Source organism: Astatotilapia calliptera, chromosome 9 (genome assembly GCF_964374335.1).
Source record: "Astatotilapia calliptera chromosome 9, fAstCal68.1, whole genome shotgun sequence".
Classification (NCBI taxonomy): domain Eukaryota; kingdom Metazoa; phylum Chordata; class Actinopteri; order Cichliformes; family Cichlidae; genus Astatotilapia; species Astatotilapia calliptera.
The window spans coordinates 11388520-11411651 of NC_137430.1; the positions used below are offsets into that span (position 1 = coordinate 11388520).

The 23132-nt window shown below is 41.2% G+C and overlaps 1 protein-coding gene across 2 annotated transcripts in view; it reads left to right on the top strand.

Moving 5' to 3' along the window:
- The window catches only part of vav3a (vav 3 guanine nucleotide exchange factor a), an 88513-nt gene that overhangs the window by 47132 nt on the left and 18249 nt on the right, over window positions 1-23132 (top strand). For both annotated transcript variants that reach the window (XM_026179207.2, XM_026179209.2), the window contains exons 8-19: window positions 183-286; window positions 594-693; window positions 965-1060; window positions 3308-3376; window positions 4394-4480; window positions 4567-4652; window positions 6027-6159; window positions 11511-11620; window positions 17692-17793; window positions 20220-20311; window positions 22216-22238; window positions 22954-22972. In XM_026179207.2, coding sequence (XP_026034992.2) covers window positions 183-286; window positions 594-693; window positions 965-1060; window positions 3308-3376; window positions 4394-4480; window positions 4567-4652; window positions 6027-6159; window positions 11511-11620; window positions 17692-17793; window positions 20220-20311; window positions 22216-22238; window positions 22954-22972 — 1021 coding nt within the window. The remainder of the gene's footprint in view (window positions 1-182; window positions 287-593; window positions 694-964; window positions 1061-3307; window positions 3377-4393; window positions 4481-4566; window positions 4653-6026; window positions 6160-11510; window positions 11621-17691; window positions 17794-20219; window positions 20312-22215; window positions 22239-22953; window positions 22973-23132) is intronic.

Here is a 23132-nt window from a genome sequence, read left to right on the forward strand (position 1 = left end):
TGTTGACATATTTGAGGGTGGTACCTCAACATTTAGTGAGCTGTGATGAGCATTTCTAATGATTTTCTTAGTCATAGATCATTAATGGAGTTCTTGGAATGATCTGTAGCTTAGGGGAAAGAAATTGTTAGATGCAGGAGTTTAATGATCAGCACTGAAGATTTGCTCTTGTTGTTGTTCAGGACCTGGTTAAAGTCCACAAGTGTTTACTGCTGGAAATCCAAGATTCAGTCCACCACAGAAGTGCCCAGAACCTTTACCAGATCTTCATCACTTTCAAAGAGAGGTGCACACGGGGAACTTTATCTAAAAACATTGTAGTTTATTGTATTTAGTGTTTTATGTAATCCTTTAACAGTTCTGTAAAGCTCTTATAATTCTTTCTGTACATCCAAGAAGCTGCAAACTTTTATGTATATGCTGTGTTATGACAGGTTTCTGTGTGTTGTGTAAACAGTGTGTAGGTGTGAACCTATGTATCGCACCTAAGATCATCACTGTGAAGACTGAGAAAACATTTAAAGTCCTACATGTTGTGTTTAGACTTCTTTCCAGTCCTGCTGTAGTTTCTTCACTTGTCAAATCTACCCCAGGTTGTTGATCTATGGGAAATACTGCAGCCATGTGGAGACAGCCATCGCCACCCTCGATGACATCAGCAAAAACAGAGAAGACGTACGCATGAAGCTAGAGGTAAATAGTTTTGTGCTCTTCTTAAAGGATGAGTGAGTGGTTATTGTGCACTGCAGTGGAAGCTGTTTGCTTCCACAGCTTCTCAGGATGGTCAGACTACGCCCTCAAGTGTCTACCTGAGACATTGCCGGTGATGACACTGCAGCTGGAAGCAGAAATTACTCTAAAAAGCTGTGATGCTCGAGTTTGCTTGCATTTACTTCTAGAAAGTAAAATAAAACCATTTTTTCAAAGTGAATTTAGTATTTTATTGATCCTTGTCTTTGTGCAGGAATGCTCAAAAAGAGCCAACTATGGCAAGTTCACACTGAGAGATCTGCTAGTGGTTCCTATGCAGCGAGTCTTGAAGTACCACCTCCTCCTGCAGGTACTGTACTCCGTCCTAGTGCATCCTCGCTTGTAAATCTCAGCCCAAGTTTTCTTGAACAAACCTTTGAACCCTTTGCAGTAAACATTTATAGTGTTTAAAATATGTTTTATTTTTGTATCACGTAGATGACATCAGGCCCTCACACAGCATCTTGCTGTCTGTAGACCATCAGAGTTAATATTTTTTAAACCTGGACTGGCCTATAAATACATTTTAAATGTGTATCCCTGGAGATTAAGATACTTTTCTATGTCTGTGTCATCTTTGCTTTGTGTCACTCACTTTGTTAAATAGGCAGAATGATAAGGCGAGGATGCAGTTTGTGGTATAATGTATGGGATAAAAGAGACATGAAAAGATGCTATAACTCACAAATGATTGCGGATTGTCTAATTGAGCGTCCTCTTATTTCTACCTAAGCTCCTGCTTCACAGCTGCACAGTTACTGTTCTCGTGGATGTCTTTGTAAGTGACAGGGAGCTCACCGAGTTTACAGCTGCATCCCTGTGACCGAGAGAGAGAGAAGTTTGTTTCCTTCTCGATTATAAAATCAGTTTATAAGCAAGTGGACTCCCTGACACTACTCCTTGCAACCACCAGAGGCAGTGTTGACCACATTTTCTCTTTTGCTCCCCTCCTCTTTGCCTTCACTGCTCAGGCTCCGGGGCTCTTCTCTGCTCCTGTAGCTCCTTGATGACTGCGAGTCTCAAACGACCCGCACGTAATTGTCATCTGATGGAGACAATCAAGGAGGCGGTGAGAGAAAATAGATAAAGTGAAGTAGGGACTGAAAGGGAGAGCGGCAGACAGAACAAGATAAATAAGCAGCGAGACGAACAAACAGAAAGGGGAAGTATTATTTTGAACCGCTGGAAGCTCGGCCAGAGTCAGCGACAAGTTACTAATGTGTCACCGAAAACGAAAACATTCCCCATTTGGGCCTTTTTAATCATCCAAAACCTTGCCATCCTTGTCTTTTATAATACATTTTGAATGGACCACATATAATGGCCTGTTGAGTTTTTCAATTATTTTCATTTGGACATATTTGACACATTTCACACAATCCCAGAGACAAACCAGTTGTGTTGCAGGGAAGAGTATGCATAAATGTGTGACAGTTAACAATGTCTCCATCATGCTTTCTCCTCTCTTCATGATAGCTGTGTGTGTGCACGTGTTGAATCTATGAGGAGGGTTTATATAGAAAAGCAATTAATATTATAGTCATCTGTGCGTCTGCAGCTGGATGACAGCAAAGTCGACGCGTGCGCTGCTTCTTTCACTTCGAAGCGCTCATTTACTCCTTTTTTTCAGGCAGAAATGTGCTTATTCCAACAGGGTTCCATAAAAAGCAACAAGAAAGTAGCGCCAAAAATAAAAAATATATATCTGTAGGAACAAAGTGATTCTGTTTGTGTCAACATGGGCTGAGATCCCCTCGGAACAGCCGGGTAATAGCTAGCTGCAGCGAATAAAGCATCCGCTGAGTTACTTTCCCACACGGTGACAGCCAGAATCTGTACAACTAATGTCTTGTCACTTCCTCTCGCTCCCCGAGTACCTCTCTTAGCTGGTTTCTTTCTCTCTTTTTTTCTCATCAATCTCTTGCTCTTTCATCTTCGCTGCCTCCGCTCATCACGGGCCCCCTCCCGCTGTACCTGCAGCGACACGATTCCCTGAATGAGTCCATCGTGCACGGGCCCCCGATATCAGTGTGACCACACCCTTACTGTGTATCTCGGGGGCTGCGTGGAGGTGGGAGCAAGCCTTGATAAATAGGCCTCTGTCGTCTTGCTAGTGATAATAATGCCCAGGTCGAGCTTGACTGACACCGGGGATTTCAGCAGCGCCGAGCGGACACATATATCTCCCTTAGCGGCTCAGTGTGTGTGGACACAGTGGGTGTGCGCCCGTGTGAAGGACATGCATGGCATCCTTCCTTATCCTCTGCCGCCGAGGTCTAGATGTCTTGTTTACGCTGCGGCGAGGCACCGCCAAGCAATTTCAGATACTTACTTGCGCACACACTCCTGCAATAGATGAGTGCACACATACGCAGTATCTGATTCACTTCCACAGCGGCCGTTTTCCTGTCGTATCTGGAAAGCTAAAGCATCCAGTCCACGCGTGGCGTGTGGCATGTGTATATCTCTGTAACCCTTGTTTTATGATTCACAGCCTTTCCCTCCTTTTCACATTTTATCTACTTTGTGTTTGTGGTTTGTTTTTTTTGTCCAACAGGAGCTTGTGAAACACACCCACGATGGCACTGAGAAGACGAATTTACGGACCGCCTTAGATGCAATGAAGGTACGTGTTCTTTTCATATGCTCTTATCCTTGGGTGCACTGAAGGTCCAGAACAGGGCCATTCACCCAAAACGTACAAAAACTAATCCTGAAAATGAAAGAGAAATAAGAGTTTTAAAAAGGTAAGTGCAGACAAAGCTACATGGGCTCTTTTGATGAGAAACGATGAGGCTTCAGTATAAGCCTGAACAGTAGGTGGATGAACTGAAGGACCAGATATCTGGTCCTTCAGTTCATCTGCTGTTTCCACTTTCAAAGTAAATGACAATCGGAAGCAGATTGGCTCAAGACTCAAGCACAGTACTGAATGCAGATGAAGAAATACATACCCCCAACACTAGTTTCACAGAACAACCCATCAAGAGCTAATAAAATGTACAAAAAAACAGCTCATATCAGAAAATGTTATTTTGATTTTACTTCACATTGTACTCAAAATTCCTTCTGGTAAGAAACACAGTGCGTTCATGTTTGTTTAGGGTACCTGACATGATAATTGTGTTTTGAGAGCTGAAGGTGGTCGTTAGAAACATGAAGAAAAACATTTCAGAATATAATTGCCTAGTTTGTTCATGTGTTTTGGGGACTCTGGTTCCATTGTAAACAATAAACACAGCTTTGTTTTGTGTGTTTTGTACCTCAGGGGTCACCATATAATATCTAATAAAGTTACCATAAAAAGTTCCACTTCATTTCACTTGCTCGACTTTTTGTAACTGCAGATAAATAAAGAAGCCTTCAGTGAATGCAGTGTTTAGTCCTGATTTTGTAGCCCTGAAAATCTGTTCAGTAAAGCTGAACGCTTAATTAAAGTCAAGTTTATTTCATTGCACAAGATCTTTTTGGAACAGAGAGACATAAAACTGCACATAAAAGAAACAAACTCCTCGGCACAGCTGGATACTCTGTACCGTATGTAAGTAAGTTAAAAGATGCTTCTTTGTTTTCCTTTGTGTGTGCATGTGTGTGTGTGCATGTGTGTGTGTGCGTGTGTGTGTGTGTGTGTGTGTGTGTGTAGGATTTGGCGCAGTATGTTAACGAAGTCAAGAGGGACAACGAGACATTGCGAGAAATAGATCAGTACCAGAAATCCATTGAAAATCTGGTAGGGTACAGCTTTCTTTGAGATAATGACTGACAGCTTTTCAGAATGTCTTTCCTCCAGATAACCTTCATTTTTCTCGCCTGCAGAATCAGCGTCTGAGTAACTACGGGAGACCCAAAGTTGACGGGGAAGTACGGGTGGCCTCGGTGGACAAACGAGCCAAGCAGGACAGGTGAGATGCCGCGAATGGCTGGATGACTGCAGTCGAAATGGAATCAGGTGTTACGCTTGTTGTTTCAGACTAAACCTGTGAGATTTGTGCAAACTGAAGCCAGTGACGTATTATTACTCAGTTAATACAAAGCACATGCTATGAGCATTTAGCTTATGCTGTTGTTCTTTAGGAGCTTAACAATAACATTGAACCAGTCATATAGATGAAACTGGGCTGGGCGTCTTTTTCCATTAGAGAGATTTTGTATTGTTAGCTACGCCTTGAAACTTAAATTTGCCTGTTAAAATAACAGCCAGCCTGAGAGTCTCTGCAAAGCCATTACAGGAACTGCAGAAGCCGGCTGCTTCCAAATGCACTACTTTACAAAAGTCTCGTGTCACCCCTCATTTCTTTATATTTTGCTTCCAAGGAGCCAGACTTTCTTTTGTCTTGAGTAATAGTTCTCCAGGCCTTGTCACTCAGTCCAGTCCTTGTACCTGAACATTTTCACAGGAATGTTTTTTTGCTTTATTTGTTAAACCACTTAACACTGACCTGCGAACAATTCAAGCATAAAAAGGGCACTTCACCCAAGAGATGAACCAGCGTTGTGTCAACACAAAGTAGACACCCTAGCAAAGAACCAGTTTTAAAAACATGGATTTTTTTCTGATTTCTTTAGTTGATACTGTGAATCAGTTGAGTCGGTCTGACAGACATGAAATAGTATTTCAGTGGCAACAAACTGACTCCCAAAGAGTTGTTAGCTAAAAAGGTGGCATACCTCAGCATGATGTGCAGCATGTCTTTAAAAATAGAGTGGTACCTGCACAAACTACTACCTACAGCACATGAACCGTATCTGAAAATCTTGCAAAAATCTAGAAAGTAAAGGCCTGACACCAGACCTGAAGGATATATCCGGTCCTTTGTCTCATCAGAAATGGTCTCAGTGAAAGGGTGGCTGTCAAGAAGCCATTCTTAAGGAGGAGAAACAGGGAGAAGAGGCTGAGATATGCCAGAATACACATATGTCTGTGAAGGTTCTCAGTCATCCAGGTCATCGTAGTCTAAGGAGCTTGGAAAGAAAAGCGTCTGGACTTCTTTAAGTTGCTTGAAGACGTTTCACCTCTCATCCGAGAAGCTTCTTCAGTTCTAATTCACCTGTTTTCACACCTTGGCTCATGTGATTAGGTAGAAGATCATCAAAGAGAGTTCAGTCTGTGTTGAAGAATAAAGGTGGTCATACCAAATATTGACCTTCAAGCTTGTTAGAATCATAAAAATCACTTTTTGCCTTAAATACTGAATTTGACACAACTCCTCGGTGTGAATAACATGAACTATTAAGTGAGATGTGCTTGAATTTACTGGAACATTTTTGGATTGCAGGCACATCTTCCTGTTTGACGCTGCGGTCATTGTTTGTAAGCGGCGAGGAGACAACTACGAGATGAAAGAAGTGATCGACTTGCACCTCTTCAAAGTCACCAACAATCCCACGTCGGACAAAGAGAACCGAAAGGTCTGTGCACACACAGACACGAACAGCCAATAAATATGTCTAAGATGCATTTACTGAATTTGTATCATTATTAAATAGTAAACAATCGTGCTTTAGCTTTAGCTTCTTACTTTAGCTTTGCTGTTGGTGTGAGTGTGTTCACACACACACTGGCATGTCACGTGTAGCTGACAGCAGACAGGTGTAGTGAATCGATATTAATCGAGTTGATGACAAACGTTATGTTACTGCAGGTGTAATAAAAGCTTCCCATGTGTTACACCAAACAAAACAAGAGAGAGAGAGGCCAATAGGGAAATCATTAGAGCTTTCAAATCTTGTCAACTTGCTTGACCACAGCGTGCGCTTAAATGAAAAACTACCGCAAACATATGAAGGAGAACCATTGGTATCGTAGGTGTGAAAATGCCTCCAAACCACAAACCCCTTAATGTTACCTCGCTATGTGAGCTCTCCCACTAACACATGGTGCATTGCTGCTTAGCAAACACAGAATACAGAACTGACGAATAGATCGGCCCCCTTGTGTCAGAGACTGTATCAAGCTTTGTGAGTCTGGACTGAACCAGTATCTGATCCAAATATTGAATTGGTAAATCACTAGCAATGAGCTGAACCTGGATCTATATGGGCATCTGCTGCAGGCGCAACACAGTCACAAAGTGCAGAAATTACAGCTCGTAAAGCAGTGTGGCTCTAATGATTTCAAGAAACCTGAATAAGAAAAGCTTTCACAGAGTGGAAAGCTGAAGGGCCCATAAAGAGCTGATGTGGGATCCTAGTCTAGCTGTCACAGGGCAAGAGGCAGGGTGCACACTGGACAGGTCACCACTCTGTCACAGGGCTAACGCAGAGAGCAAGGCAGCTGCATGCTCACATGCACAACCTTGCACTGTTTCCTGTTAAAAGGGTGTTTTTCCTTCCCACTGTCACCAAGTACCTGCTCACAGGGGGTCATCTGATTATTGTAGGTTCTTTACCTTACAAAATAAAGTGTCTTGAGGCAACTGCTGAACTAAATTGAATGAATAGTGTTGGATGAAGGCACAGAGCGAACGTGCAAACTTCACACAGAAAGGCTCCAGCCAGTGGATTCAAACCCAGGCCCTTCTTGGGCATCAGCCATACTTTTCTAAAATCTTTGAACAATAATAATAAAAGTATGTGGTTATAAATAGGGACAAGAGGTAAACGTGATTTTAAATGAGGTTTTTGCAGAGCCAAAATAACACCGGGCTGTTTTGTTGCAGACATTCGGATTTGTCATGTCTCAATAAAACACAGGTAACTGAGAATCTTTGTACGCATGACTCTATACTACATAATGTTAATTAATACTATTAGATGTTAGGTGTACTTATGTTTGACAGGCGTTCAGTGTAAGAAAGAGCTGGCTGTTGAATGACCTCCAGCAGTCTTTAATGGTATTTGAGAAGCAGTTCAATATCAGGTCAGGGAACTGGGAAAGTGAACAAATACATAGAAGAACTGTGCATCACATCACATATACCAATCACTCAGGAGTAATACAGTAAACACAATGGTGCATCAATATTGAGAAGATGTGTTCAGATTTTATTATGTAAAGACATGAGGAATTTTATAATGTTGTAGAACATGGCCAGGCGAGGACCCCCCCACACTGCTCATGAATAAGTCTCTCAGGTGAATTCAGCTAGCATGTACCTGCCAAGGAACATGCTTTTCTACTTTCAGGAAAGATATTGGCATTTCTCAGTCCTTTTTTTCTTTTTGTTTTATCTTTCTTTGGTTCCAAAAGAAGTAACTCTATTCCACTTTTGGCAAGGCCACAGTGGTGATGTTGTACCACAGACACGCGGAAACATTAGCCACAATTCAATCAAGCTGTCAAAAATGAACCAACGCTGGCATTTTATGTCTCTACCAGCCGCACAGGGTTTATTCCTCACAGCTGCACAAAAACAAGCGTGTTAAGCGCTTTAAAAACTGGTTGATTAGGCTGGAGACTGACTTGTGGAATAAAATGTCAGTCAACTTCTTTGACCTGACACATCACAGCTGACAGAGAAGTATGATTGTGACTAAGTCCCGTTGAAGCCGCACTGATCCGCTTCATTAACTGAATAAGAAAATATGCCCTGAACATTTAGCTTTTAATTTTATGGCGTGTTATCATCTTTCAGAAAGCAATAACCCACTTTAAGCTGTGAGTTACAGTGATTTTATAACAGCTAAAAAGAGCTTTAGATGACATTTAATTTCACCCAGGGCTCCGTGCCATCGAGTCTGTCCTAGCTCGACTTCATTCTACATTGTGGCTTTTCTGCTGCTGTAATAGACGATGTGAAAAAGTAATAAAATAATAACAAAACTTGCTTATTATTGTGCTGTAAAACAAAACAGAACAAAACAACAATCTGATATAACAACCAGTCAGCTATAATGGAGGCAAGTCTTGCACTGTTGAGCCCATTATCGCCTCTTTACGACTGAGTCAGCAAAGCTCCGAAACCGCGTTGGACTCCTGACAAACCAATTAACAGCGCTAGTTCTGCATAATGAGGCGCCATAACAATTTATCAGTTAAATGCGAGTTCACGAAATTGACTCAACTTGCTTCTTCACAGCTATTTTCTAACCACCTGTAACAGCAACCTCTCCGCCCCGGTGCTGCCGTCTGTGCCGCGAGTCCCTGAATGTGCTGCTTAAATAGGTTCTGTGCAAAAAATCTTTCCAGCTCGCGACATAAACAATGAAATAATCAGCTGCAAAGAATCTTTCTTAAATAATTTGGTGCACGCTTATTCCAGCACATGTTTTACATTGTCTTGTTCATTTGCAAGGATCACACTGACACAGTGTCGGACTACAACAGTCTGCCTCCTCCCAGATGGTGTTATCATTAAACCTCGCTTTGGGCCTGACTACACACAAACACACGGTGAATACTAAATGCCAAGTGGGGGAAATATTGCCAATCATAATGAGGAATGATATCTAAGGCGTTCCAAGAAACAGTGATTTGGGTAATAATGATGCTGTAAATAGCAGACATTAGGAAGCTTAGACCCATATGGGTTTATATGGTTATATTTTATGAAACTTACAGCCAACTCTGCGTCATTCACCTCTGACTTGATGGATATAAAGCAGTTTGTTTGATTACATATTTATGTTTGAGATGATGGAGGTGACAGTGGTGTCTGAGGGAAGTGGCAATAAGAACCTCCATCAAACCAGCGGCATTTATGTGCAAGTCATCTGGAGGTAAAAGAGTCTTAAACTCCTTTAACTCATAAGCCAAATGCAAACAACAATAAGAAAACTTTTGCCAAATTACCGTCATTGTGTGAAAGCCAACTTCTCAATGCTATAGCCTACGGTTTTGTAGCAAATAATCAAAGCTCAAATAATTACATGCAGGGCGTCACAAACATTCACAACAACTGTCGCCTCAAGGTGCTTTATATTGTAAGGTAAAGACCATCGATAATACAGAGAAAACCCCAACAACTTGACCACCCCCTGTGAGCAAGTGCTGGGCGACAGTGGAAAGGAAAAACTCCCTTTTAACAGGAAGAAACCTCAAGCTAAACCAGGATCAGGGAGTGACCTGTTGGGGGTGGGAAGGACAAAAGATGATCAGGAGGGGGAGCTGGGGTTCAGGAGGCAGCACGGAACTAAAGGGTCGGTTATTTGATCCCTGGCTACGACTAACTGCATCGCTTCCAGTAGATCCAACACGTGTGAATCTTAGACAGAGCACATAAAAAGGCTCTGTGATTGGATTTGTAGCCACAATTTCTTGAGTGCTCAGCTAAAATCAAAAAGTGCTACATTAATACCAGACTAGTACAGAGTTCAAATTAGGCTGGATTATATCTCAAAAAGGTAAATGCTAATGCTACTGCTAATGACGCTTAGCATCTTCTGAGTGTGTAAACAGCTAGTTGTAAGGAAAGATTACTGCTTTACTGTCAACATTACTGTTGGACAATATTCCCTCAATATTGTATCAAGATGTTTTTTAATGAAATTTGCAATACTGCAATTTTTGATAATACAGAAGGTTTTTGTAGTTGCTCCCTTTCTAGATGCTAAATTGTTGTGAGGCTGGGATGCAGCTCTCACTCTCAGACATGTTTGGGCTTGTCTCGTTGTATAAACATGTGAGTGGCTATATCATTAATATCACAGTGTTACATCTTTTTGTCACATAAAAATGCCCAAAACACTGTCAAATAATACAGTATATTGCTTTTCGCAAAAAAATTGCCTATTACATGTTTAATTATAAGTCAGTGTGTTGTAGCTGGCACTTTGCTAATTATCATAGGTGTTTCTGTCTTTAATGGAGTGTTTCCGGGAGTACGGGGGAAAAAATAAAGAGTGAATTTTGAATATGTTTCATGAGTATCGAGTAGATCTACTCATGTATTAATGTAGCAATGACTTTTGAGTACTCATGGGTCTGAACTCCACCACCAGTTAGTCTCTAGCATTTTATAATCTTTCTGAAATACCACAGTTCACTCTCGACATTGATTCACATGACAAAGATATAAGCATGGGTCAAAATAATTGATATTTTGGCAAGATCCACAAAGAAATATTTGACATTATAAGCCTTGGTGTGTAATCCTTTTGAATGCCAAGCAAAAGCATAGGAACTGACAGAAAGACAGACAAGCACCTCCTGCTTCTCTTTACAAATTGGTAGCTAGATGATATCTTTGCTGAGTGCAAGTGTTGGTGTCCACTGGGAATGCTTCTGTAGAGCGCTGCTTTCCTTTTCTCTTTTCATTCAATAGAGAAGATGAGCCGCTGTGCTTCGTTGACAGCGCTGTGAGTTTGGCTTGTTTTTAGCTTTCAGAGCTGAGTGCTACAAGTTCAAAACCACAACTGCGAGTCATAAAAAGTGCATCTCTCGAGCATCTGTCTTGTAATGTTGTCTAAAAAAACCCCAGATGCCTGTGTTGACACAGAGGCTAATGGACTAATATTTAGCCTTTGAAGTGGATAATGGTAACAGATTACAGGCCTGTTCACTACTTGGGTCTGTGCATGCAGTCTGATGCCTAGCAGTTATATGGCACAGCCACCTCGCACTCATTTTCTCCTTCACGCTCTGCCTCGATGTTTTGTCTCTTTCTGTCATTTCTTCTGCCCTCCAACCCTTCAGCCTTTGTGCTTGCTCTCCCTGAGGCATCCCTCTTTCATTTTGCATCTCTTTGTCTCCATCTGTCTCCCTGCATCCTGTCTCATTCGGCTCTCTCCCGCTCTGTTCGTCTTTCTCCGAAACCCTCCGTTTTTTTATTTGGCATTGTTGCACCTTGTGAGTCAAGTGTTTTTCTTTTTCTCTGTTGCAGTGGTCCTACGGATTCTACCTCACTCATAACCAGGGCCAGAGCGGCTTTGAGTTCTTTTTCAAGACCAAAGACCTGAAAAAGAAGTGGTTGGAACAGTTCAGCATGGCCATGTGAGTGAGCAGCTGCGTCACAACAATGTCAGGACATCAAAATGCCGAGCGCTTTTAGTCCTGTTATTCAAGTTAGGCCACTTGATTTATGAGGAACTTTGTCTCCATCTCCATTTATGAGGAACTTGACACCGTGACACAAAGATGAACAGACGATAGTGTGCGCTAACACGAAACTTTATACTCAGAAAGCTTAACTTGGATGCGTTTCATTAAAACATCAGGTGTCAACCGCATCAACCACCCTTCACCCTGAAATGCATTTCATATTTACCCAAAGTGACAAACTGGTTCCAAGAAAGTCAAACTAGTGCTTCACTTGTAGAGCCAAGAAAGAAGACGCAACCAGCTGTATTCTCTGACTCACAATTAGATAATATACTAGGAAGGGCAGTATTACATTATTACATGAAGAAGCAGACTTTATTTTCATATGGAGTCTTATCCCATCACACAGTACACACAGTTACTTTCATATTTCATTATAATCATTGAAATGCAGCCACACAAGGACACTAGCTGCTGCATACTTCAGTCTAAGTGAAGATGGTTAGGGAGGACTGTGAAGCCCACGTGAAACACGAGTTACAGTAATCTGTATGTAGACCTCTGCATCATTAGTGTAAAAAATGAACAATACATTTAAAATAATAAATTGCACAAAGTGTCAGATATAGCAAAAATTATTAAAACTTACAATTAAAACCCACATGTGCAAATTAATATTTAATTTAATTTAATTTTTTTAGTTTGTCAGAAGGTTAAATAAACAGTTGACATTTAAAAAACAAAGAATTTTATGACATTTACAGTATTTCGTGATTCAGACTTTAAAGTGGGTGTAATAAAATCTCCAATTGGCTGATTCAGATTTTTTGCAGCTTCTCAGATGTAAGATACAGGACTGGATGGATTCAGAGATGTTATGTTTAAAATTCAAATGCTGTTAAACAATAATACCAAGATTGTTAGTAGAAGATGTGATTCGGGGCCGACACAAGAATATCAGATGCAGAGGTGCCGAAAGTACAGATAGCTCTGTACTTAAGTAGAAGTACAGATGCTACTATTGGAAAATACTCCACTAAAATTTGAAGTACTGATTCAACTTCTTTACTCAAGTAAAAGTGAAAACTTTGAGTATTTTCTCTGCAATCAAAGTAAGAAAGTAAAAAGTAGCTCTTTCGAGGACATTTATACCTGATGTGTTTGTGCAAAGCTAACTGAACCTTGTGGTATATTGATGTAATAATAAATAATATTAGTAGATACATTTCAATTCTAATAAATGTACTCGGCTTGAATCAGTTAAGTAGAAAATGAACAGAGAAAAGGAAAGAAAGTCAAAAATAGCTCTATTTTCTGTTGTGTACTTGCATGTCTTTATCTGTAAACAGGAAAATGAGTAAATCTGGTGATTCATACACAAACAGGATTGCCTGTCATGTGTTACTGTTTAGGCTCAAATCCATTTAATAATGACTCCCCTCAATGTCAAAGCAAAAGTAACGAGCCCGTTTTGAAAATGTAAGGAGTAGAAGTACAGTTATTTGCTTCAAAATGTAGGGAGTGAAAGTAAAAGTACAGACACCTGATCATTCTCCTGAAGTACAATAATGAAGTATTTGTACTTTGTCACTTCCCACCTCTGCTGAGATGGAGTAAAAGTTGAAATCTGTAATTATTCCAATTATTATTCCAATCTGTTATAAAAACATTTTTTTAAATCACTGAGGTTGTTGTGATTGTTTTGATCGTCAGAACAGCAAAATTAGGCGGTGCCACTGCTGTTAGGTAGATGGGAGACTGCATATAGGAGAGGAGCTGGTGAAGACAGGTAGTTATTGTTATATATTATGACGTGTCTGTCACATAAGTATGATGACAATCTACAGTGACAACTTCACACACTGACTCTTGGCCAAGAACCCCGTCTCAGCATACTTAAACACAAGCAGAACCCCTGCACAGTGATGTGCCTTTTTAGGGCCGATTTTCATTGTGTGAAAGAATAAAATAGAAAAATCCTGCAGAAATCTTCTTGGTATCACTTGACCTTTACTGTTTTATCTGACTTTTCCTTTTTTGTTGCATTTGGGACTCCAGTTGAACTCTGTTGGAGTCACTGCACGCTGACAAACGATGCTAAAAGGGCCTACCCAGTGCCTTACAATGTGAAACCTGCAGGTCCTGACCAAGCATGAGTGATAGTCCTGCACAATGATGCGATAATGCACAGTGTAACAGCACGGGGCTCAAACATGAAATAAAGCTGTGATTCTGTTAATCAGGATTATTGTAATTTTATTTGTCGAGACCAAGAGGTGCACCAGAATCCCTCTTTCAAAACGGAGAAAGAAAAACACTGAGGGCAGAGGCTTAGACAGGGAAGTATTACAGTGCAGGACAGTGTTATATTTAGTGAAGTTTTGGGCACCAACACTGATGAAATGAATATGACATCTACAGAGCCACAGAGGAGATTATACAGATGTTTTCACACACTAACTGGTTTTCCTCCAGCTGAGTAAACATGTGTAAATATATTACATAAATATACGAAGTATTTGATCAGTGTTAGTGGTGCTGACTTTATGTGAGTATTTATCTGCCAAATCAGACATGCGGCGCTACCTGCTGTGGTGACCCCTTGTGAATAAGTGAGCAGCTGAAAGTGGCTTTAAAGTGTAAAAGACCAACACCCCCTCAGAAGAGTGGAGGGCCACGAGTGCCAAAATGAATTAACTAAATACATAATTAAATATAATTAAATATGTAATTAATTAATTAATTAATATAGTAATTAATAGTAGCAGAGATGACAAAAGTACAGACATTTTCCTCTGTAGGACAGATGCCAACAACTTATGGACACCTCAGTCCTGTTGTTGTGCCAATAAAACAAACAAAGAAAAAATCCTGCCCATGTTAACTCCTGACTATGGCGCATGGTTTTATGCGACATGCTCTGGTGAGTAATACACGAACAGGATTTCCTTTCATGTGTTACTAAATGCTCATAGTGACGTGAAATAATAACTCCCCTCAAACACGTCATGGCCATTGATCAAAGACCACTGATCAATGGCCATGAGTACCATGTCAGTCACAGCATTGTAAGATGGTGAAAGACGTACCCTTAGGCCCCCTCCTCGATTCAGAGGTGGTCTTTCCCTTTTCACATAAATAGCCTCGTTGACTCCGTGCTCAAGCCAGTGTTCCTCCCTGTCCAGGATGTGTACATCCTTATCACTGAAAGAGTGTCCACTGGTCTGTAGGTGTAAATCACCTTTTGGGAATTACTTACCTGGATGACTGAGCATGCATCAAGACATTTAAATAATAATATATGTATTTATCTCTAATTAATTATTGACAGATTTTAATTTTTTTTTATTTTTTTTTTTTAAATTTACTTCATTTTGGCACTCTTGGCCCTTCATACAGAAGCAGTATCAGTTTTATTATCATTAAATAAACATTAGTGTCATTCAATCTGTGGATTACTACATTTTCCTATAGATCGATGGCATAGGGCAGCTGTTGTATTAGTTTGTTGTTACACTTCTCACTGTAGTGAGTTGACAACAGTCTGCTTCTCCTGCAGGCTCTGCCTCAATTAAAACATAAAAAAAAAAAAAACAGACAACAATAGGACAAAATCTGTGAAATAACATCTTCAAGAAGGTATCAGGAAGTGAGGATCAAAAACATGAAGTGATGTGAAACTGAGAAAACTGGAGCTTTGGTTGATTAATATTTGGGGCTCAGCTAACGAGCTATGAGACTTGAGAGGCGTTGCCAAACAGCGACGCGCTCCCACGGCGATGCTTAATAGATGATCTGTGAACAGTTGTTTTCTTACTCGCTGCCTTTGTGTCCAAACCACCCAGAATTTACTGCTTGACTAAGATTTAGCAGCCACGAGAGGTGGTCACACCGTGTATGTACCGAAGCAGGGAAATGAAAATTCAACATAAACCTTTGCTTGAACAGCACACAGTAAGGGCTCTATCCTTGAAGATAAATTCAAATGAAGTCACACTGTGAGTTTATAAGTCTTTAAAATCGAGGCTCAATTTCAAGTCAGGTTTACGCTGCACAATGTTGCACTGGATAGCTTTACAAGCTTCGAATCGAAGAAAAAATGAAGCTGTGCAAATGTTTTTACAATGACACAGTTACAAATTTCATCTATTTTAAATTCTGTATTTTTCAAGCAGACCTCCTTCTTCTGGTACACAATTTCTAGCCAGTGACAGTGTTGACCTCAAAGCTGATGTCTTGGTTGACCCGGGTACAGAAGAGAAGACAGCACTGAAATTCCCCTTTCTGCTATTTTATTCGGTCTCAGCCCTGTTTGTCCTGTTTTCCACTGAGCATGTTGTAGCCCATTACCTTAGTCTGAGATTAAGCACTTGTACATAAAAACCTAAATTCTTATGTAAACACTTATGCCGAAAACAAAGAGATGACCTCTGGAAGATAAATATATGGACAAAGCTGAGACATGTCTTTCTTTTCTTGTTTCCTTTTTGCTTTCCTCCGTACTCCCACCCATGCAACCATGTCCCAAGGGGCCGAGTACACCTCCCGTGTTCACTCCTAGTAGACCTTGGCTGTGTGCTTGCAATTCTCTCCTTCCCACTTCAAAGAAGCGTGTCAGGGAAATGTTGCTGTAGCCATGGAGGAGTTTGTTGGCTGCAATTATAAGTGGGGGGAAAAAATGTACTTTTTTGTTCTTTGAAATTGACATTTTCATCAAAGAGCGCAGCTGATTGGAAAGTGTAACAAATAGGGGAGCAAGCAAGAATTAATTTTCATTCACTAATTGACTGAAGAGTGGTCATTGTATATTATAGTTTGATTTTTGCTAATCAGGTACATCCATAACTTGTAGGCTTAGAGTTAAACAAAAGTTTGTTGTGCAGTACTGTGCAAAAGTCTTGAGCTACCCCTCTTTTTTTAATTCCATGGAGTCGCACTTCTTTATTATTATTTTTTTAAATTGTGATTCCAGACACCTCAGCAAATAATCAATTTTAATGGTATCTTTAGCACTTTGTAACTAGCCTCCTACACGTAACTTGTTCCCATTTTTTTGTTGAATCTATGAAAAATGCCAAAGATTACACAGTTTGACAGGAATAAAACGGTAATTTTGTAACAACAAGCTAATTCCCAAAGAGCTATTAGCCAAAGACTTGCATCTCTGCATGGTGTGCAGTCTACCCTCAAAAAAGTTGAGGAAATTAGACAAGTGGAGAACAAAAAATTAGAGATAGAGGTCTTCCACTTCAGTAGCAAACAGTATCTAAAGAAACAGATAAATAATGTTTAGAAATGTGGAAAAAAACTGAAGTAGGCTGCGCTATGCCAAATTTGATAAGAACATGACTGAAAATCTTTTGCAAAAGATCTTAATTTGAAACTTTTGGTTCAAACTATTGAATGTATGGAGGAGGTCAGTAGTGAGGTACAATAGTTAGTATCTAGAACAATCTGTAGCAATCTGGTGGACGCTCTGTCATGGGTTGAGGCTGTATTCAGGCAGTGGCGCTGGAGGTCTTTCAAAATTGATAGAATTTTGAACTCAGTATTTTCAGATTTTGATCCACCAATACAATACAATGACATCTGGAGAGCCTCTGATTGGCAGTGGCTCAGTTTTTCAGCATAGCAATGATCCCAAACACACTGCCAATACAGTAAAAACATACCAAGATAGAAAAAACCCACATAATTGGACACTATCAGCCTTTATACATGTTCGTCCTGACCCAGGGTAACATTTATAAAGAAAACAGAATGGGTTTAGGATTGAGCCCTGGGGGACTCCACGTATGAAGGGGTGCAGATGAGGTTGTTAATATGAATTCTAAGTAAGTGCAATGTATGATGAAAACCAGTGATGCCATCTCATTTCTGTAATCTGTTAGTAAGAACAGAATGATCAGTGGTGTCAAAAGCTGCAGTTTAGCATTACATTAGTGCCCGATGTGCCTGGTTTATACGGAGTAAATTGAGATGTCTGTGAATCTAGTATTTATCGTGCATTGTATCTCTTTTAGATCCAACATTCGGCCAGAGAATGCGACCAACAACCACCATGAATTTCGTATGCACACCTTTGAAAGAATCACCTCCTGCAATTCTTGCCACATGCTGCTTAGGTAAGAGATTGCTATCCCACACACACACACACACACACACACACACACACACACACACACACACACACACACACACACACACACACACACACACTGTACAAGCAGAACAAAATCTGCTTTGAGGCTATTGGCAGACATAAAGACTGAGGCGCTGTGGACCCTTTCCCTTCAGACAACTGTCAGGATTCCTTTGAAAGACCTCGGCTCTTCCTGTTCCTCTCCAGTGTACCCTAACAATCTATTCGTCACTTTGCCTTTGCCCCTCTTCTTCTCTGCACATGTGCCTTGGCTACACAAAGTTCCTTTTGAATTCACTGAATGGTATCGGCACCCAAAGGACCGCGGCTCATGGTCTCTCTCACAGTGGGAACGACTGAGTGGTCTCACCTTCCACAGACGGTGAAGAAAAATGTCTGTCACACTTCAGCACTTCTTCAAGGCAATGGATGGGGAACGGGGACAAGATTATTGCACTGTGAATATACAGAGCCATGCAGCAGATTCACCAACAGAATAATAAAAATGTCTGAAGTGTATCTTTTCTTTTTTAGGACGCTGGACTGCATCTTTTATCATACCTCAAGTTTTTCCTCTAATAGTTATTCTTCCTTTAGAGTATTGTGTTACGGCTATTGTTCCAGAGCTCTTCATTTATCTCTAGCTGTGTGTATGCATTTGAATGGAGTCACTGAGAAGTCACGTTTATCCTGTGACTGTAAGATTATTTTCTAAAACTTTAAAGTATTTCTTAAACAAGACTGGGATCTACTTTACCTTGTGTAGGGGAGAGTGTGGGTAATTGTAACACACCAAATTCCTCAAAGCAGAAAGAAGCCAGAGTGATTACACTTACTCTGCACATGCTCATTTGCATTCTGTGTCTGCCTGTGGACGATACAGAGATTACTTTGGCAGAAATTCTCAGGGCCGAAACTAAATTTTGATGTAAGAAAGTCCATTTTTGGATCGACAGCATTTCTCTTCTGCTGCCTAATGTTTAGATGATTGTGAATTTAACCTTGCATCAATTTTATCTGTAGGTTAACGTGAGAGCAGGGGAGCTATTGTAACACTCTGGCTTCTTTCTGCGACAGACAAAGCGTGATCTCCTCGTGTTTTAATGCTTTACATCTCAGATGTCCCTGGACTGGGACCATGGTGTACCTGTTATTATTGTAGCTGCCACCATTTGTCAAAGGCTGTCACCTTTAGTGAAAAGGCCACCAAACACTAGTTTGATTCAAGTGGGTTTGGTGTTAAAAGAGTTGAAATAATGTTGGTGTTTGCTGAGTTGCTCTTATTTGCTCTCCAAATACAAAGTTGCTTTTAAATTTCTCTTTGGTCCAATGATGAGGATAAGAAGGCTTATTGTATTTCAGAATTTAATTTAAATGTTACTCGCAGAGCTCAAGGTTGTTTATTTTTGTCTTACGCTTGTCGCTGATGTTTCTTCAGGTAGAAGGAGGGCTTAAGAGGTTACATTCGCTTTCCTGCTTCGCTCTCCAAATAAGAAAATAAGTCTTTGCTTTCATCTCGTTATGTTTTTTAGAGTTGTCCTTCCATCCTATTCCCATTAACAGTGTGCAGCAGAAACACAGTGAAAAACGTTAGCTTGGACTCAAGCTTAAGGATAAGCACACTTGATTTTAATGATTAAAGGTCAAAGGTCAGGGTGGCCATGAAAATTCTACACCGTGTTTTAGGAACTTGTAAAAAGATAAAATGATACTTTACATCTAAAATGGTCACGAGGAGACCGTGATCATGGTTGGTTGAATGCTGAAGTATCATAGAGCTTAGTAGCTTCTTTGTAGCAACATTTACATTCAAGGCCTTGTCTACTGTTAATGCTTCGTGTCAGATCAACCATGTGACCACACACATAAGATCAGCGACTGTTTTATCTGTATATCTCGATGTCCCTCTGGTGGCTTAGCCATCTGCTGAGCAATTGGCATCCTCAATCCATGGACGCTTAAAATAGGTGAGGAAGAAGTTAGTAATTGTAACAAATTTGAAACAATCTGCCCTTCAACTAAACTGGCAACTCCCCCCCCAATTGTTTATGAGGCATTTCACTCAACACCCCAAATGTCACAAGTCATGTCGGTGCAAATGGAAGTAAGGTGATCGCCACAGTCCTCAGGGTTACACTATCAAGCTGCCATAAATGTCAAACTTCGCAGCACCCCTAAATGAAATGGAAAGGCAGTGCTGCAGCGTCAGTCAGTATAAATTATTTGCACAGGTCGCTTTGCAAACTATACAAACTGACAGAAAAAAAGGCAGCGAACTTTTCCACATGACACTGAATCCTTTGACCGCCTGCAAACACGCAGCTCCGATTATTTTGTTCCTCCACAGGCATTACTGCCCCTGTTTGTGACTGCCATGTATTCTTATGATGAACTTTCCTGTGTCTGCAGGGGCGTCTTTTACCAGGGCTACTGGTGCTCCAAGTGTGGTCTAGGTGCCCATAAAGAATGCCTGGGCCGTTTCGGCTGCTGTGGAAAAACAGGTAAGTTTATTGCACGACCCCAGATCGAGTCTGCAAAACTTCTGCACCACGCGACTCACAGCTGCACGTCACCGAGTGAAATGTTTTTAAGAGGAGACAGTAAATCTAATTGCACGAATAGCACTGCACCTTTATGGCCGCATTAACACGATGACAGATGACGCAAAGTGGCGCATAAAACCTGATGTACGAGTGTCTTGTGACAACTTATGGGCATGGGTGGGATTTGTTGTGGTGCGATTTGAAAAAAGAAAGCGCTGCACTGTGGCATTCTAAACAGGACGAGGGTTTGTTACTTTGCACGTGTCCTTGCGCCTCTGCACCAAGGTCATCCACGTATTCGATCGCTACTGCAGTCGCTCATTCTGAAGCTCCCTCGCTTCCCTGGCTGGTTTTGACATTTCAGAGCACCTTAAAGGCAATGTCACTGTGTGTCATTGCACATATTCCCCAAACCTAATAGTAGTTTTACTGAGGAGTTTAAGAAACTCCTGACTTTGTTATTATGCCCCTGTTGTGTATCTGTCACTCAGCTCCCTGTGCAGAAGCGCTGACAGCTCTGAGAGACATGGAGGGAAAACTTCAGACATGTGGAATCAAACAAAGGCCTTCAGAAACCCAACATGTTGTCCTTTGCGTGCGTGCGTGAGTGAGTGCGTGCGTGTCTATGCGTGTGTGTTTGTCTCAAAGTGAGCGCGAAGGGGCGAAAAACTAAATTCACTTTGTTTAAGTTTCTTTTTTAGGTTTTGAGAGTGCACGAAAAAAACTCTGCACAATATTTTTACAAGCAATTTTTACAGCCTGAAACAGCCTGTTGCAATTGCATGAGGGTGTGTTTGTATTCCCCGTGGCAAGCTGCCAGCTCCTGTTGGACCTGGCATCTGTCATGGTGCTATCAGGTCGCAGAGGCAATAACGCCACTGCCAGGCCCACCTGGGCACACTGTGTACCTGAGTAGATTGGGGCGACACCAGTGGCTGGGATGTTGGCTTGAATTCGCCCTCTCATTACTCCACACAGTATTCAACCTCTGCCGGTGCAGGGAATATATGCAGGGCTGTGGACCAGCATTTCATAGCACACTTATATCAAAATATTGTAAGAGATGTGGAACTTTCCTTGCAGAGGATAACTATAAGAAGAAGTGGTCCACTTCTTCTTATAGTTATCCTATATATTAGCTAGCTCTTTATTCTATTTATTTATTTATATCAATACACCAGAGGTTTTGCTACGTGTGCAAACACGCAATCACAGTGAACGAATGTTTTTGTGCTGCCTGAGTGTATCTGTCTGTGCGTGCAAGAGGGAGAGAGATAAGCCATTGTTTACTTGCATTTGTCCCTGTTATCAGCTCACTCGCTGTGATTTTGCATAACAGGTCATAGTTCACTTTAGGAACTGAGGGAGGCGTGCGTATGTGTAAACCCTGCTTGCATGTGCACAGGTGCTTTAGGTACAGAGCGTATATTTGTGGCTTTCTGCCAGTTAGCCCGCCTGTGGAGGTATGCAATAGTTCTGTTTGCACAGGTACCAAAGTGTGTTTGCGTGTGTGCACAGGCATGCGGTTGTGTGCATGCACAGAGGGGTGTAACCCATCCCAGAGGGAGCCAATGAAAGAAACTGGTGGAGCAAAACCCACAGGTCTACCCCCCCACCCACCACACCCCACCTCCTTGCTTGCTCGCTCGCTCCTTCCCTCCCCACCCCCTGCTTCGTTACCTCCTTTATTCTGGCTGTCAGGTAGTGGCAGCGCAGCAAAACAAAGTGAGCCGCGGTCAGACATGAGCGTCCGCCTTCTCCACTAATGAGGGAGTGTTGCCTTGTACCGATGAGTGTGTGCAAGTGTTTGCGTGCACCCGCTAACCCGTCATTCACTATGCCTGTTCTCAAACTTCTTTCAGATTCCGGCTCCGTCAGAACTCAGGTGAGCTTCTGCTATGTGTGTGTGTGTGTGTGTGTCTGCTGTTTGTCTCCTCTCCAAAGCTTTGCTGCACTTTGAAAACTGCTCTCTCCTGCAGCTATTTGCCAAGGAGACTCCAATTGACTTTAGTTGTTGCAGCCCTGCCTGATGCCAAACTAGAATGTTTGGGGAGATTTTTTTTCGAGTTGTGTGTGCTGCTTCTGAAACGGTTTTGCACTTTACTGCTACAATGCTTACAAGTAACCCCAAGCAGGAAATTAAACTGCTTGCAGCACTTTACTTTAGTAGTATGACAGCAACTGTGGCTGTGGCTGAAACTGTACTTTGTGGCTAAGAGTTTTGTGCACTTTTGAAGTTTGTTTATATCTGGTTCTGATTCAGAAATGCTCTTAAGCACAGGTTTAATTATTTCTGCAACTTTAAAACTTGCTCCTGGAGTCATGAGACATGAGCCTATGCCAGTCTAACCATATAAGGTCTGTATGTGGGGGTTAGCAGGCCAGATTCAATGCAACTTCACACTTAATGTGTAAAGTAGTAAGTTTCATAACTGATTTATTTTTGAAGCGTGTACAAAATGATGCAGGTTGCTTGTTTAGGTGCTTGAGATGGAGAAACTGATGAACTTTGACCCAAAATGCATTTAATGAATACAAAAAAAATGTTGTTAGTCCGTCCCTGTAAGTCTATGTCTAACGATGTTTCTGTATGTTTACAGGGCAAAGATCGAGATCCAGGTAAGAAAATTTCACATCTCCCAACATCCCACTACCTCGCATATGCCATCTGTCCTTACTCAGGAGGGAAATTATTCATCTTAGACAGCTATTGAGATGCACTAATACTGTCTGTCAGCCTGCTGTATACTGTAGGCTGTATAGGCTGAACAAGCTTTGT